We start from the raw sequence: 17,933 nt of genomic DNA on the forward strand, positions 1-17,933 counted from the left end.
GTTTCAACAAGGAAGCTAAGGGAGGAGGTGAATTACAAATGACAGAGAGACAGCTTTCAATTTGGACGCTTGTAGAAAAATGTAAGCATTTCAAACTCAGTTTATACTTTATTTTTTTTTTAAACTTGGACCTCTGGTGCTTATTTTTTAGAACTCAAATGGGTACCTAGCAACTGATCACATTTCCTAACCGCAGGCTTGGTGACCCAGTGTTTCATCCTCACATTTGAAAGCTGGCTCAAAGAAGACATCGGTGCTTTGTTTCTGACACGTTTTGTATTGATTTATAAACAAACTCTCTTCTTCTTTATTCCCCACCCTGACTCCTCAGTGGCCGTTCCCGCAGCAGCACCGGTGTGCCAGCCCAAGAGTGCCACTAACGGGCAACCCCCGGCTCCGGCTCCAACTCCAACTCCGCGCCTGTCCATTTCCTCCCGAGCCACAGTGGTAGCCAGGATGGAAGGCACCTCCCAGGGGGGCTTGCAGACCGTCATGAAGTGGAAGACGGTGGTTGCCATCTTTGTGGTTGTGGTGGTCTACCTCGTCACTGGCGGTCTTGTCTTCCGGGCATTGGAGCAGCCCTTTGAGAGCAGCCAGAAGAATACCATTGCCTTGGAGAAGGCAGAATTCCTGCGGGATCATGTCTGTGTGAGTCCCCAGGAGCTGGAGACATTGATCCAGGTGAGCAGGGGGTGAGTCGACCTTAGACCAACTGGTGGGGTGGATGGCAGTGTTGGTTTTATCTTCTGGGTCTCTAGTCTTGCCTTCAGTTGAGAGGCTCCTGGTGGTCATGGAAGTTCTCTCCGGGGAGGTGACATGTGAGCTGAGACCACCAAGAAGCGATAGTGAGGCATGTGACAGTGTAGGGGAAGGAGGGTCTGTGTTTTGCATCTTGTCTTGGATGCGTGGTCAGAGACGGCAGCAGGCCAATGGACTTTGGATTTTCAAGTTCAAGTCCACCTGTGTGTGCTGATTAACTCCTTGGTTCTGAACTCTCTGTGGAATGCTGGGATAGAACCCAAAGAAGGAAAGAATTTTAAATATGCAGATTTAGAATAAGCAGGGATATATTAACCTGTCCAAGGTCCATGAGGATGAGGTAGAGAAGAGGCCACCAGGTATGTGGGTGAAGAGACTGTCAGTGGCCTGAGACAGCTGTTACAGTGGATTTATGGGGATGAAATAATACGGATCCCAGTAGTAGTAATCATCAGGTTTGCTGTTTTTGAATACTTACTGTGTATCAGGCACTGTACGAAGGCCTTTACATACCCTGGATATTAAGGAAAAAAGATTCATAGGAAAATGGAAGCAGAGAACTGGAACTGCAGTCTAAAGAAGCAAGGCAACACTTCTGGGCAACGGGTATGGGCGTCACAGTCGTGGACTGTGGCAGTGAGGAGCTATAGGAAAGCCAGAGAGTCGTCTACAGGGCTGCGGTGCGAGGGACTGGATCAGGACGATTGAGAAGTCTGGGAAGCCAGAGAGAAAAGCAGTTCCCATGAGGAAGAAAGGGAAATGGTGGAGAGCCCTGTTGGAGGGCTTCACCTTGGATATGAAGGAGGAAGGCTGCCTCTGAGGCTGAAGTTCCACTTTCTATCCCAGACACCCTGCTGAACTACAAAGAGTGGGTTTTGGTGGAAGGCAGTGACATTTATGGAGGTGAGGGAGAGTCTCATCTGTCTGGGGGCTCTAAAGTTTAGAAGGTGGAGGGATGGAAAAGACAGTTTTTACCCTTCCTTCTGGCTCTGGGATGATGCACATTAAATTCTAGTGGCTGCAACAATCCAAGATAGTGTAGGATTCACTAGTCTGTGCTGTTTTTTTTTTTTTTTTTTGAGACGGAGTCTCACTCTGTCGCCCAGGCTGGAGTGCAGTGGCGTGATCTCGGCTCACTGCAAGCTCCACCTCCCAGGTTCACGCCATTCTCCTGCCTCAGCCTCCCGAGTAGCTGAGACTACAGGCGCCCGCCACCTCGCCCGGCTAATTTTTTGTATTTTTAGTAGAGTTGGGGTTTCACCATGGTCTCGATCTCCTGACCTTGTGATCCGCCCACCTCGGACTCCCAAAGTGCTGGGATTACAGGAGTGAGCCACCGTGCCCGGCCTGTCTGTGCTGTTTTAGTATTTATTTATTTCCTACCATACCAACAGAGTAGGGGAATTCTGATGCTACTTATGATCTAGCACCTTCATAGCAATCATATTCTTGTCAGTTAGTTTTAATAATGACTTGACTCTTAAATAAATAGAAATACAAATTCTTCCCTTCCTGGGAGTAAATATGATTTCATAACTATGCCCTATAATTCTTCTCAAAAAAATAAAATGTTAAAAATCCAAGGGCAGCATTTCATAGAACTGTTGCATAGGGAGTCAGTTCTCCAAATGGCTTTGTCTTTTTTTTTTTCTTTTTGTTTTTTGAGACAGGGTCTCATTCTGTCACTTAGACTGGAGTGCAGTGGTGTGATCATGGCTCATTGCAGGTTCAACTTCCTGATCGAGGTCTCAACTGATCCTTCCGCCTCAGTCTCCTGAGTAGCTGGAACTACAGGCATGTGCTACCATGCCTGGCTAATTTTTGTATTTTTTTTGTAGAGACAGGATTTTACCATGTTGCCCAGGCTGGTCTTGAATTCCTAGGCTCAAGTGATCTGCCTGCCTTGGCCTCCTAAAATGCTGGGATTACAGGTGTGAGTCACCGTGCCCGTCCCTTTTTTTCTTTCATGGGAAAATGCTACCACATTTGCGGTGATGAGATTTTTGTACTAATCAGTGCCAGATTTAAAGCCTAGCATGCTATAGAGAATGGAAGAAACAATTCTGGAGTAGTTTTAAGTAGGAGTATAATTATACTTATACACATTGTTGTGATGTGGGGTAGAATCCTTTTTAATTAGTTGTAAGACATGTAATAATAACCTGATAGGTGATCTGAAGTGAATCTAGTATCGTGCGTGAGTTTTCCTTCTTTAGGCCATAAGATCTTGAAGAAAAGGAATGCATTGTCTTATCTTTACCTCCACGTGTGACCTATGCTTTGCTTTGCCTCTAAATATTGCCCAATAGATAAATGTTTTTAGAGCAAGATATCGGCCGGGCGCGGTGGCTCAAGCCTGTAATCCCAGCACTTTGGGAGGCCGAGACGGGCGGATCACGAGGTCAGGAGATCGAGACCATCCTGGCTAACACGGTGAAACCCCGTCTCTACTAAAAAAAGAAAAAATACAAAAACCTAGCCGGGCGAGGTGGCGGGCGCCTGTAGTCCCAGCTACTCGGAGGCTGAGGCAGGAGAATGGCATAAACCCGGGAGGCAGAGCTTGCAGTGAGCTGAGAACCGGCCACTGCACTCCAGCCCGGGCAACAAAGTGAGACTCTGTCTCAAAAAAAAAAAAAATAATAATAATAATAGAGCAAGATATCAACGTAAATTGTAGAACATTGGTGATGTCACAACCTATATGAGCTTATCCATGCATTTGTTGATTAGTTCAACATTTCTGTATTTCCCATTCTTTAACCCTCTTCTTTATGAGAGAGCTCAGAGACCTGAATGAAGGACAGTGTCGGGGAGCATGGAGATCCTAATTCTGATGCTGCCATTAAGACCTGTGCCCTATTTTGACCTCAAAGATTTCTCTGTGAAATGAGATAGGTGTGTGCATGTGTGTGGTTGTGTGAATGTGTTTGCACATACACACGTGTGTATGCATTTAAGATAATTTTATAACAATTTAAAAAGCTGCTCTTTATTAGGCATCTCTTATGAGCTGGGCATCATATACCCATTATCTCATTTAATCTTATCAACAACACTCTAAGTTTATATCATGATTCCCATTTTACAGGGGAGGAGACATCAGTTTCCTCAAAGAGGAACTTTCCAACCGCCAAAGTGGTAGAGCTGGCAGTCAAAGCAAGGTTGGACTGACTGTACACTCTCTCATCCAAATAGTCTACAGGCCTTTAAGGAGGTCTTGGTTTATAATAGGCTCCAGTCTCTTTTAAACATGTGCTTTATGTTGAATGCTGTATTAGTCTATTCTCACTATAAAGAACCACCTGAGACTGAGCAATTTATAAAGAAAAGAGGTTTAGGCTGGGCGCGGTGGCTCAAATCTGTAATCCCAGCACTTTGGGAGGCCGAGACGGGCGGATCACAAGGTCAGGAGATCGAGACCATCCTGGCTAACACGGTGAAACCCCGTCTCTACTAAAAAAAGAAAAAATACAAAAACCTAGCCGGGCGAGGTGGCGGGCGCCTGTAGTCCCAGCTACTCGGAGGCTGAGGCAGGAGAATGGCATAAACCCGGGAGGCAGAGCTTGCAGTGAGCTGAGAACCGGCCACTGCACTCCAGCCCGGGCAACAAAGTGAGACTCTGTCTCAAAAAAAAAAAATAATAATAATAATAGAGCAAGATATCAACGTAAATTGTAGAACATTGGTGATGTCACAACCTATATGAGCTTATCCATGCATTTGTTGATTAGTTCAACATTTCTGTATTTCCCATTCTTTAACCCTCTTCTTTATGAGAGAGCTCAGAGACCTGAATGAAGGACAGTGTCGGGGAGCATGGAGATCCTAATTCTGATGCTGCCATTAAGACCTGTGCCCTATTTTGACCTCAAAGATTTCTCTGTGAAATGAGATAGGTGTGTGCATGTGTGTGGTTGTGTGAATGTGTTTGCACATACACACGTGTGTATGCATTTAAGATAATTTTATAACAATTTAAAAAGCTGCTCTTTATTAGGCATCTCTTATGAGCTGGGCATCATATACCCATTATCTCATTTAATCTTATCAACAACACTCTAAGTTTATATCATGATTCCCATTTTACAGGGGAGGAGACATCAGTTTCCTCAAAGAGGAACTTTCCAACCGCCAAAGTGGTAGAGCTGGCAGTCAAAGCAAGGTTGGACTGACTGTACACTCTCTCATCCAAATAGTCTACAGGCCCTTTAAGGAGGTCTTGGTTTATAATAGGCTCCAGTCTCTTTTAAACATGTGCTTTATGTTGAATGCTGTATTAGTCTATTCTCACTATAAAGAACCACCTGAGACTGAGCAATTTATAAAGAAAAGAGGTTTAGGCTGGGCGCGGTGGCTCAAATCTGTAATCCCAGCACTTTGGGAGGCCGAGACGGGCGGATCACAAGGTCAGGAGATCGAGACCATCCTGGCTAACACGGTGAAACCCCGTCTCTACTAAAAAGTACAAAAAACTAGCCGGGCGAGGTGGCGGGCGCCTGTAGTCCCAGCTACTCGGGAGGCTGAGGCAAGAGAATGGTGTGAACCCGGGAGGCGGAGCTTGGCTAACACGGTGAAACCCCGTCTCTACTAAAAAGTACAAAAAACTAGCCGGGCGAGGTGGCGGGCGCCTGTAGTCCCAGCTACTCGGGAGGCTGAGGCAAGAGAATGGTGTGAACCCGGGAGGCGGAGCTTGCAGTGAGCTGAGATCCGGCCACTGCCCTCCAGCTTGGGCGACAGAGCGAGACTCCGTCTCAAAAAAAAAAAAAAAAAAAAAAGAAAAGAGGTTTAATTGATTCACAGTTCCATAGGCTGTACAGGAAGCATGGCTTGGGAGGCTTCAGGAAACTTAAAATCATGGCAGAAGAAGAAGGGGAAGCAGGCATATCCTATATGGCTGGAGCAGGAGGAAAAGAGAGCAAAGGGAGGGATGCTACACACTTTTAAACAACTGTATCTTGACCTGGTGCGGTGACTTACACCTGTAATCCGAGCACTTTGGGAGGCCAAGGTGGGAGGATCACCTGAGGTCAGGAGTTCGAGACCAGCCTGGCAAACATGGTGAAACCCCATCTTTACTAAAAGTACAAAAATTAGCCAGGCATGGTGGTGTGCGCCTATGGTCCCAGCTACTAGGGAGGCTGAGGCAAGAGAATCACTTGAACCCTGAAGGCAGAGGTTGCAGTGAGCCGAGATCACACCACTGCACTCCAGCCTGGGTGACAGAACATGACTCTGTCTCAAAACAAAAACAAAAACAAAAAACCAAACAAACAGATCTCATGAGAACTCGCTCACTGTCACAAGAACAGCAAGGGGGAAATCTGCCCCCACCATGTCCCTCCTCCAACATTGGGGATTACAATTCAACGTGAGATTAGGGCAGGGACATAAATCCAAACCATATCAAACACTTTCCAGAATTTTAGTAGTCAAAAAGCATTAGATGGCCAGGTGTGGTGGCTCATGCTGGTAATCCCAGCAGTTTGGGAGGCCAAGGCAGATGGGTTGCTTGAGTCCAGGAGTTCGAGACCAGCCTGGACAACATGGCAAAACCCCTTTGTACAAAAAAATACAAAAATTAGATGGGTGTGGTGGCACACGCCTATAGTCCCAGCTACTTGGGAGGCTGAGGTGGGAGAGGTGGGAGGATCACCTGAACCCAGGAAGTGGAGGCTGCAATAAGCCATGATTGTGCCACAGTACTCCAGCCTGGGAAACAGAGTGAGACCTTGTCTCAATAAATAAATCATTAGAGTTCCTGGCTGCCTAACAGGAATCATTTCTGTTTCTTCTCCCTATACACATGGAGCATCAGTCCTGGACCTGGGATGCTTTTAGATCTCCATCTACTATGACTTAAAGATTCATCCTTGTGTTTATCTACAGTTTTTCTCACAATATAAGTTAAGCAGGTTTAACTGCCGAATCTGTGTCAAATCATTGCGACAAATCATTATGTTTTGCCCTTCAGTTCACTGATACCTTCACAAGGATGAAAGTGTCTACTCTTACAGACCAGGGAGCTTTCTCATACTTTATGCCTCTGAGCAGGACTGTAAATAGTGATCACAAGAAACACAGTATTTAAAAATAGTCTCTCTTCACATCTCGAAGGGTTTTCAGTGTGCTGTGTTTTAATTTGGAAAGATAGTACTATTGTATCTTACCCAAGTCTGAAAGGAGTGACCGGTGGGTAGAAAGTAGATGGAAAGTATTTATTTTGTCATGTCTCTTGGCTGGATTGAGTGAACCCCTCATAAAGCCAAGCTGGAATGTGTGCCTCATATTATTAATAACCAAAATAGAGTACCCAGAACAGCATGATGCCCTCAAAATGCCTGGATAGCCTAGAAGAGCCATAGCTCTTAGAGCCATAGTGGGGAGGGATTTTCTGACAAGTAAGACCACTTTATGGGGTACCGTGGGACTCCAGAGGAGAGTGATGGGCCACTGTCCCTAAAGGTGAAGAAAGATGGGTTGCTGTTATGAAGGGGACATTCTCATCCATTCATTTAGTCATTCATTCATCCATCCATCCATTCACTCGTTCTCAGAATTGCTGCTGAACTCCTGCTGTATCAGGTAACATGCCAGGTGTTGGGGAGAGAAAGAAGACATGGCCGGGTGCGGTGGCTCACGCCTGTAATCCCATCACTGTGGGAGGCCGAGGCGAACGGATCACGAGGTCAGGAGTTTGAGACCAGCCTGACCAACATGGTGAAACCCTGTCTCTACTAAAAATACAAAAATTAGCTGGGCATGGTGGCAGGTGCCTGTAATCCCAGCTACTCAGGAGGCTGAGACAGGAGAATCACTTGAACCCAGGAGACGGAGGTTACAGTGAGCTGAGATCGCACCATTGCACTCCAGCCTCAGCAACAGAGTGAGACTCTGTCTCAGAAAAAAAGAAAAAAAAAAAAAAGAAGAGACACCTTGAGCAAGTGACTCACCTCTTGTTTCTCTTGTTTCTTCACAATAGAATATAGAATGTGGCCTCAGGGTGTTGAGAGGATTAAATGCAGTAATTCATGAGAAAGGCTTTGAACTGTGCTTGGCACATGGTAAGTGCTCACAAAAGGATTATTACTGCTGCTTCTATTGCTGCTACTGTTCTTAGTATTATTCAGGGAGCTCAGAGTTTCAAGCAGTGGTCCTTAATGGGTTGTAGTGGGGTCACTGGGGAGGCGATGTTTGCCTCTAGGGGGCATTTGGCAATGTCTGGAGACATTTTTGGTTGTTATAGCTGGGGAGGTGCTATAGACATCTAGTGACTGGTAGAGGCCAGGGTTGCTGCTAGATACCCTACAGTGCACAGCATAGACCCCCCTCCCACAAAGAATTATCCAGTTCAACATGCTAATAGGTTGAGAAGCACTGGAGGAAGAGGCATGTAAGCCAATAATTACAATCTGTTGGAATAGAGCTATCTGACAGATGTCAAAAAAAATGGAGCCCTAGTGAGGCAAATAGAGCTGAGAGGATATTTTGTGGTTATTTGTCTCCTTCAGTCCCCACAGCTATTCTATGAGGATAGTCTTCAGTGCCTACATACAGATGAGGAAGTGAGGCAGCAGGAGCTGAAATGATGGATTAAGGTCACCTGGTTAGAAATGGAGGATCTAGGGTTTACTGCCAGGCAGTCTGACCACATATCCCAGGCTCTGAACCACCATGCACTGGAACAGAAACACAAAATCTGGGAGGGATTCATTGGGGAGGCCATGGTTGGAGGGTATCCCGATGGCTGGCATGTGGCCCATGGGAAAATGCTAACAAGTTTGTGGTGACATAAACATTCATCTTTTGTGATCCTCAAAGAATAAAATCATGAGGAGCCCTCACTGACTGACGGGGAAGTGAAGAATGAATGCTTCGGTTTGCAGGGATGATGATGTGCAGCAGTCTTTTTTCAGGGTATGAAATAATCCCAGATGTTTTAAGATTTTGAGTGTCTTCGGAGGAGCTCGAGTGGTCCCATGGCTGCTATTTCTTCTGGCCATAGCCTCGCTGAAGGGAGTAGCATTTCACAGGAGTGGGTTTAGGGTTGGATGAGGTGCCCATCCGGAAGGACATGGGATTTTTCATTCTAAGTGCCTTGCCGTAAAGCAAACGACAGGGGTCTATTCCTCTCTCTCTGGAGAATGTTTCTGGGAGCAGGTTGGTCTAATCCCCTCAGAGTGAGGAGGTTATCTCACTCCCTGGAAGGCTGGCTTCTTCCTTGGCTCACTTCAGTCCTTGCCTCCAGCGAGAGGGGTCTCTCCAACACGAAATTGACACCGTCTGTTCGTGATGGTTTCTCTGAAGAAAGTCCCGGGGCTTTCATCTGCCTGGCTGGGGCTAGGTGTGGAACTGCTTGGAGCATGAGCCTTTTAGGGGGGCCTCTTCCCACCGGCTTTCTCTCTCTCTCTCTCTCCCCGACTGGTCCAGTGACTCTTTATGTTGGTGAACAGCAACTTGACCATTGGTTTTGGCTTTATGACCTCTCTGGGATTCCCCGCTTCCGCCCACAAGATGGCGTCTCACTCTGTTGCCCAGACTGGAGAGCAGTGGTGAGATCTCAGTTCACTGCAACCTCCACCTCCCGGATTCAAGTGATTCTCCTGCCTCAGTCTCCCAAGTAGCTGGGATTACTGGCCTGCTTCACCACCCCAGCTAATTTTTGTATTTTTAGTAGAGACAGGGTTTCACCAGGTGGGCCAGGCTGGTCTCAAACTCCTGACCTCGGGTGATCTGCCTGCCTCAGCCTCCCAAAGTGTTGGGATTATAGGTGTGAGGCACCGTGCCTGCTCAGAACTTTTTTTTTTTAATGCTTTCCAAATAGAGCCTCGGATACTTTGCTCAGTATTTAGGCCTTAGACTGTGTTTGATGCATATTATTTGGCACCATTTATTATTTTTTATTAAAAAAATTAAAAAATAACTTAATAATTGTATGTATTTATGAGGTACATAGTGATGTTTCCATACCTACAATGTATGGTGATCAGATCAGGGTAATTAGCATATTCATCATCTCAAACATTTATCATTTCTTTGTGTTGGGAATCTTCAATATCCTCCTTCTAGCTATTTGAAACTGTGTACTAGATTATTGTTAACTGTAGTCATCCTGCATATAGAACACTAGAATTTATTCCTGTTATCTTGCTGTAATTATGTCCCCTTTAACAAATCCTTCCCTATCCCCCTCTCCCCTGACTCTTTCCAGTTAGCATCATTTATTAGGCACTGATTCTATGCGAGCTGGGTGCTAGAGAGTTTACATATATTACTTTATATTACTTAGCTTCATTTGCCTCTCGCCATTGCACCAAGAGGTGGCCACTGTTGCTGCCCCATTTTACAGAGGGCAAAGTTCTTGTAGCTAGCTAGTGACCAAAGTAGGACTTGAGTCTAATTAGATCTCTCTGACTCCAGAGGCCACGCTCTCTTAATCATACTCTCCTTGGCTTGACACAGTGGGCTTAGAGAGTACATAAATGGATCAAGACAAATTCCTCTTGATGAAGGGAAAACCCACTCGAACGACATGATGAGAAGGCTCCTTTGGACAGTTAGTGCTTGCCTTCTAACGCAGAGCTCGCTCTCCTGTCCTCTCCCTGTATTTATAACCTTTCTGACATACAGAGAGCCTCCATGACAAGGCTAAGGTGCCAGACTGTTGGCCTCTGGCTTACTGACTCATTTTATTGGCTGTGCTCCTTGGACCTGACTCCACCATGATTTAGTGGAGAAGGATTTTGTCTAAGATGTGGGCAGTGGCATGTGAGGAGTGGGAACCGTGCTGTGGTCCTGGGTGTGAACCTTTGATGTTGTCATGGCAACCAAAGCTGCTATTCCTCAGATGAGAGGGCAAGAGATTACGAACTGCCAAAATGTCCTCTCCATACCCAAGGAGATGTTGGGTAATTTGCATGACCCATAAACATTTCCCAAGACCGTGGCTCTGCCCTCCTGCCAAGACTGTGGCTCTGCCCTCCTGCCAAGACCCGAGTCACTCACTTGCTCACTCACTTACTCATTTGTTCACTCACTCATTTATTCTTTCATTCAACAAACTTGATTGCCTACTGTACTAGATGCTGGGATGTAATGGTGAATAAAAGACAGACATGGTCCCTGCCTTCTTGGAGCTTATAGCTAGGAGAACCAAATGTTCCAGGTTTTGTGGTTCTGGAGTAATTGTTAATAGTGCCCCTTTCCCTCTCAAAAGTGTCATGGGGCTGGGCATGGTGGCTCATGTCTATAATCCCAGCACTTTTGGAGGCTGAGGCAGGCAGATCGCTTGAGCTCAGGAGTTTGAGACCAGCCTGGGCAACATGGCAAAACCCCGTCTATATTAAAAACAAAGTGTCTTGGTTTGAAAGATAAAATATGGGATTATAAATCATGCTGCTATAAAGACACATGCACACATATGTTTATTGCGGCACTATTCACAATAGCAAAGTCTTGGAATCAACCCAAATGTCCATCAGTGACAGACTGGATGAAGAAATTGTGGCACACATACACCATGGAATACTATGCAGCCATAAAAAAGGATGAGTTCGTGTCCTTTGTAGGGATGTGGATGCACCTGGAAACCATCATTCTCAGCAAACTATCGCAAGAACAGAAAACCAAACACTGCATGTTCTCACTCATAGGTGGGAATTGAACAATGAGATCACTTGGACTCTGAAAGGGGAACATCACACACTGGGGCCTATTATGGGGAGTGGGGAGGGAGGAGGGATGGCATTGGGAGTTATACCTGATGTAAATGACGAGTTGATGGGTGCAGCACACCAACATGGCACAAGTATACATATGTAACAAACCTGCATGTTGTGCACATGTACCCTAGAACTTAAAGTATAATAAAAAAAGAAAGAAAGATAAAGTATATGGTGACCGTACTTATAGACAGTGGGAGAACCAAACCTTATGCATGTTCTTACACAAATAATTGCAACTAAAAGCCAGATGAAAGTTGCAAAGGAGAGGGAGCTAGAGCTATGGGATACCTGAAGAGGAGAACTAATTTAGTAAGACAAGGGTTCCAGGTAGAGGGGGCTGAGTCAAGGCCCTGGATGGGAGGAAGCAACATGCCATGGCTAAAGACTTGAGAGAAGTGAGCAAATGTGGCCAAAGGGCGTTTAGCAAAGGGAACTTAGAAAGCAATTTGGCTGGAGACAGGCAGGAGTCAAACCACACAGGGGTTGATTTTGAATTTTATCTTAAGAGTACTGTGAAGCTTACAGTTATGTTTTCAGCAGCAGAGTGATAGGATCTGGTCAGTCAGTACATTGCCATTTTGGTCCTTCATATAAACCCAAAGGATTTTATGTTATTCATTCATTAATTCAATAACTCAACTAAATGGAGTGACACCTGTGGCACTCTGCTAAGTGTTTTGCTCTGGACTTCTGAACTGAATTGTCCTCAGTGGTGCCAAAACTCAACTCTTGCAGAAAACCTTTATGGGCCCTTTATGTTGGGTCATGTCCTGCTTGGCCCTATTTGCCCTACACTCGCTAGACTCTCTTGGGTGGCCTTCACTTTTCTCTGTCCCCTTCCCATGACTGTGAGCTCTTTGAAGTTGAATCTGTGTCTTTTATCACTATATCCCTTCTGCCTGGCACAGTGGCTGACCAATAGAAGATGCTAAAGGCTTGAGGAATGAAGGAATGGTGGTTTTTGTATTTGTTTTTTGTTTTGTTTTGTTTTGTTTTTGTTTTTTGAGACAGAGTCTTGCTCTGTCTCCCAGGCTGGAGTGCCTTGGCGTGATCTTGGCTCACTGCATCCTCCACCTCCCGGGTTCAAGCAATTCTTCTGCCTCAGCCTCCCTAGCAGCTGGGACTACAGGCGTGCACCACCACACCCAGCTAATTTTTGTATTTTTAGTAGAGATGGAGTTTACCATATTGGCTTGGCTGGTCTTGAACTCTTGACCTTGTGATCTGCCCACCTTGGCCTCCCAAAGTGCTGGGATTACAGGCATAGGCTGCTGTGCCCAGCCTTTGTATCTGTTTTGAAGACCAAGAGACCTTCATTTAGAACCTTCACAGAAGGAAAGCAAAAAATTCTTTTATTACTACGTTAAACAAGTCCTTTCTTTTTGATCTGGTTGTCAATAGTGCTTCTCTGGATCTGCCTCCTGGATTCAAGTGATTCTCCCGTTTCAGCCTCCTGAGAAGCCGGGACTACAGGTGCATGCCACCACATCCAGCTAAGACAAAAACTCACCTTTTTGTCATCTTTATGCATGAGCAGATTCCCTTGGTATCTATAGCCGTCAAAACTTTACATATTTCCATATTTAGGGACATAAGAATTTTTAGGAAAGCAGTGTGTTGCAAAGCACAGCACCTGAGATGTTCATGGAAATCCTTGTTGTGACTTCAGAGTGCAGATCCAGAGCAGCCTTTGTCTGCCCTGGGCCATCCCCTATTTCAAGCAGCCTTTTGTCCAGGAAGTTTAGGTAGCAGCTCAGGCAGCAGGTGAGCTCTGGAGAGTGCAGATTCGGGTTCTTTGAGCCCAGGGGCACAACACTGAGTTGAAGTGACTCCTTTTGGTTGTTGCTTTGAATTCAGAAGAGCTGCCCTTTCACCAGCAAAGCAGTCACACAAAAGATGCTTCAATGTGTGCAAGATCAGGCCTGTAGCCTCCAGCCTGTGTCTACAGGCCTTTGAGTCATTATTATTACTGTTTCTATCCCTGGGGTTATTGATTTCATCACTGTTTAGTGAAGGAGATCTAAAGCTTTTAAGCCAGAAATTAAAGAGGTAATGGAAATTGGCATGCCACTGGAAAATGAATTTGCAAATGAGAATTCAAAGTTCTAAAAAAACTCCCATAAAAATAAAACCAAAACCCAGAAGTGAATGCTCCTGTGACTGCATTTTTATACAAATGTGCATAGGTTTGTTCTCATTTAGAGTGTTGCTGTATACATTATGGAATGATGAGATTTTGATGGTGTCTGGTTCCTACAATTGCTCTTATTACTTATCACAATAAAATGTATTCATTTATATAACTAATATTTACTTAGTACCTATCATGAAGCAGGTGCTGTGTTTGGCTCTAGTGATTAAAAATAATAAAAAATGCAAGATGTCGCCACTCTGTCCTCAAGGAGCTTGAGGTTCAGTATTAATTATATCACTAGCTAATTCTGGCATAGTGCTTACTGTGGACAGGAACTGCTCTAAATGCTTTAAATGAGTAGTAACTCATTTAAATATTACAGTGATCCTATGAAGTGGGGCAAGCAACAGAGGAGCAAAGAAGTTAAATAATTTACCCAAGCTGAAGTGAGAGGTGGAACTGTGATCCAGCCAAGGCAGTCTGGCTCTAGAATCCATGCTTTTTAGCCATGATGCTCTACTCTAGTGAATAGTTACAGCCCAGTATGATTGGTTCTAGAAGACAAGGAAGCACTCAGGTCCTTAGTCACAGAGCAGGAGTCTCTGACTCAACTTATGGGACCCCCAAGAGGACCTTCATTGACCTGTGAGTCAATTGCAGAGAGTCATGATTACTTCCCCACTCTACAGGGCTTTGTGTCTTAACATAAGGTGTTGAGGCTGGATCCCTTTTCGATCTAAAACCAATGTCCGTGGGTTATCAATCAGGTCTGCAATTAAGAGAACCTTATCACTTTATAATGGCAACATTTATTTTTCCTTCCTTCTCTTTGGAAATGGGCAGAAGAGATGAAAAGCCTGCTAGTACAGCTTAGCTTTACTGACTGAGTGAGTGTTTAATCTTTTGTTTTTTTACAAATGGAGATGAGAAATACAAATGATGACTTCTCTATGCTGTCCTTTTTTTTAGTTGGAGGAAGGTGACATGACAGATGAGCTTTAGAAAAATGTTTAGAAGCTGAACAAACTATTTGTGGAAGGTAGAAGGCTAGAGTTAAAAGAGAGGACTTTTAACCAGCCTTAGCTCTGACACTTCCTAACTACTATAACCGTGGACAAGTTACTTCTGTTTTCTGCAGTCTCACTTGTAAAATGGGACTAGTAATAGAATCAGTGATTACAGGATTTTGTGAGGACTAAATAGGATAAGAAGGCAGAGTCTGGCACATTACAAGTGCTGGCAGCTGTGATTAATTTTAGGAGTATTCTAGAACTTTCCCTGAAGTTTCTAGCATTGTCTCCACTTCCTTATTTCTCTCCTTATCAAACTATGCTCACAGGCGATTTGGTGACTCATTCTTAAGGAGGCACAGAAAATGATTTTTTTTTTTTTTTGATACAGAATCTTGTTCTGTAGAGGGCAGTCTTGTTCTGTGGAGGCTGGAGTACAGTAGCACGGTCATGGCTTACTGCAGCCTCTGCCTCCTGGGCTCAAGCGATCCTCCCATCTGAGCCTCCCGAGTGGCTGGGACTTCAGGCACGCACCACCATACTTGGCTAATTTTTGTATTTGTTGTAGAGATGGGATTTTGCCATGTTGCCCGGGCTGGCCTTGAACTTCTGGGCTCAAGCAATCCTCCTGTCTCAGCCTCCCAAAGTATGGGGATTACTGGTGTGAGCCACCATGTCTAGCTGGAAATGAAATCTTAATTTGTGATTAATATTGATGACTCAAAAGCAACAAAAAGCCCTAAGTAAACAGCTACAATAAAAACAAGATAGCAGAATCCTCTCTTTTTCATGATGTTATTGATCATATAAATATTAAATTTCAGGTTCTGTTCAATGCAATGACAATGGAAGGAATAGTAACCTTCCATTTAGTGCACAGTGTAATGAATCAGAATTCCTGTAGCTGCTTTTGTAGTCCAGTACAGTTTTGTTTTTTTTTAATAGAAATTGGATAGACCCACTTTTAATGGGAATGATCTCAAGTGCAGAGAGAGCAATGCGTATATCAAACACTCTCCTTGGGACCAGGGCAATTTTTCAACATCAGTTGGCAAATTTGTTATTCAGCCTGTAGAGCGTGAGTCCAAACTGAGATGAAGGAGTGACAGCTTGTTGGTCTGAAAGTTTATTGATCATATCAAAGTATACACATCTATCCCTGATTCCTTAGTGGACTTGATACTTTCCTTATGGTTTAAAATTTATCTTATTTCTTCCTTCCATATAGTCAGAGAGAGACAGAGGAAATGCATTCTCCATCATAAGGTACAATTTGTAAGGTAAAAGAGTGCCCCCAAATATGGCCTGGTCTCATAAGATAATATTTAGATAGATTAGTCATTAGTGAATACCCTAGGTGCTAATGAATTGAGTCTCAAAAATCCCCATTGTAAGGGAGTAACTGGCGGTAGCAAGGAAAGCTAGCGTGTCTAAGACCATATGCCATGAGCAAGTATGCTAGCGCACCCTGGGTTTCTCTCTCCTCTGCTCCAAACAGACTCTCCACTTGCCCTGTCCTTTCTGCCCGTGGCCTTCACTTTAGATTTATAACCAGGCTGTAAAGTTCTGATGAAAACGTACTGCCTGGCTCCCTGAGGACCTGAGGAAAGGCTAATATTTGCAGTAGGAAATATTTTTTCCAATATTTTTCTAATATACTCCAAAATAATATTTGCAGTAGGTGTATTTTCCTATTTAGGGCAGTAGGAAAATACACGTCATTGTGATATCCACCACAGCACTTAAGGTGCCTCTTTCTTTGCCTTTTTATGGTCTGGTCTGCTTTTTATGAGGGACTCTGAAGTGGTGTGGCAGTTAGGAAGGCCACTCGATCGTGGTGTGTCCACTCAGGTCAGCCCAGTCCTGACTGCCATGTTGGCTGTCTGTCTGGGTGGGAGGTAAAGGCACACGTGCGTCAGCCTGCATCCTCTTCCCTTCGTCCTGTTGCAGATAGTGGGGTGCCCCAGACTGGGTGTGAGCCACCCTGTCCTTCCCAGAGGTGGGAAGCTGTGCATCTGAGATGGAGAAAGAAAAGAACTCGAGGTGGAGAGAAGTGCCTGTGCAGAGTTCAGGATGGTGAACTTCCTGTTGACAATTCTAAGAGCATTGTTTGCTAGCTTTGCTGCGCACCAGATGTGTACTATACACACAGCACTTTACCATTCCCAGTGTCATGAGTTAGCTGGGGGCAGGAGTGTTGCCCACTGTACTAAGCCCTCAGCAGGGCTGAGTTAATCTGTACTCTAGGAAGTGCTCCGAAAGGTCCTATTACTAATACTCCTGAATAAGAAATGACAAGGCACAGTGCCATTCCATTTTAAACAACTCTGACAACAACCTTGCATGGAAGGTATTAGTCCCTCATTTTATAGATGAGGAAACCAAGGTTCAGAGAAGCTGAACAACTTGCAAGGCTGAACGGTTACTACTTTATCCAAGAACTTTCCCTGTTGCAAGAGTAATGTATGAGGTGCTTCCACCGTCTCCCTCTCTGTACTGAATCTAAGACATCTCTGAATCAGCCACAAAAGTGCCTCGCTGGGTGTGGCCCCAGAAATCCTCTCTGAGACCCTCCCATGGTTGTTTGAAATATGAACTCACCTCGCCCTTGGATGTAAAGCTGCCCCTCCCCCAGCCACAGAAGATTCACTTATATGTGAAATACTTCTGAAGCAGGTGAAAGAAAAAGTAATTGTGGCAAGCAAATTAAATATTGTCTTTCCACTTCAAACCCAAGGCTCTTCCGCCACAAATGTGCGAGGAGATGGAGAGATGTTGCTGCCCTGCTGCTGGGGTTTTCAATCATTAGGGGCATTTTTGAGTAGTAATGAATGTGGTCTGCCAATTGCCTTTCTCACAGGGGTTGTGGCTTTCCTTCCAACTGCTAATGGCTGGAATAGGCTCACTTTTAATACACTTTAGGAGCCACTTTCCACACTCATGCCCTCACCCTGCCTCAGTCCCTGGCTAAATCTCCAATTCATAATCCGTTTGCTGACTGTGCCATTTAGGGAGTAAGAACACTGTGGCCACAGCCACCATTGTACCCTCAGATGAAGTCCTTTCTCAAGAGACAAACAATTTGTTAGTAAAATGACCATACATACTGGGTTGCACCCGTCCCGTGGTCCCAGCATAGTTGTTAACAGAGCTACCTTTTTATTTGCAAGTTCCCTGCTTTGGACAATAGATCAACTGGTTACCCAGCTATTAGCATCCATGCATAGGGCACGAATCTGTTGTATTCTTCGGCCAATCTGAGACAAGCCGAGAGATTACTGCTGCACCTTTGTTTGTCTTTCTTTTTGG

General features: G+C 44.8%; 1 protein-coding gene across 1 annotated transcript in view; it reads left to right on the plus strand.

The window, feature by feature from the left end:
• The window catches only part of KCNK10 (potassium two pore domain channel subfamily K member 10), a 148,770-nt gene that overhangs the window by 65,110 nt on the left and 65,727 nt on the right, over window positions 1-17,933 (plus strand). The window contains exon 2 of the mRNA XM_033191687.1: window positions 332-681. Coding sequence (XP_033047578.1) covers window positions 332-681 — 350 coding nt within the window. The remainder of the gene's footprint in view (window positions 1-331; window positions 682-17,933) is intronic.

Source organism: Trachypithecus francoisi, unplaced genomic scaffold (assembly GCF_009764315.1).
Source record: "Trachypithecus francoisi isolate TF-2019V2 unplaced genomic scaffold, Tfra_2.0 Lachesis_group3, whole genome shotgun sequence".
In the NCBI taxonomy this organism is placed as follows: Eukaryota; Metazoa; Chordata; class Mammalia; order Primates; family Cercopithecidae; genus Trachypithecus; species Trachypithecus francoisi.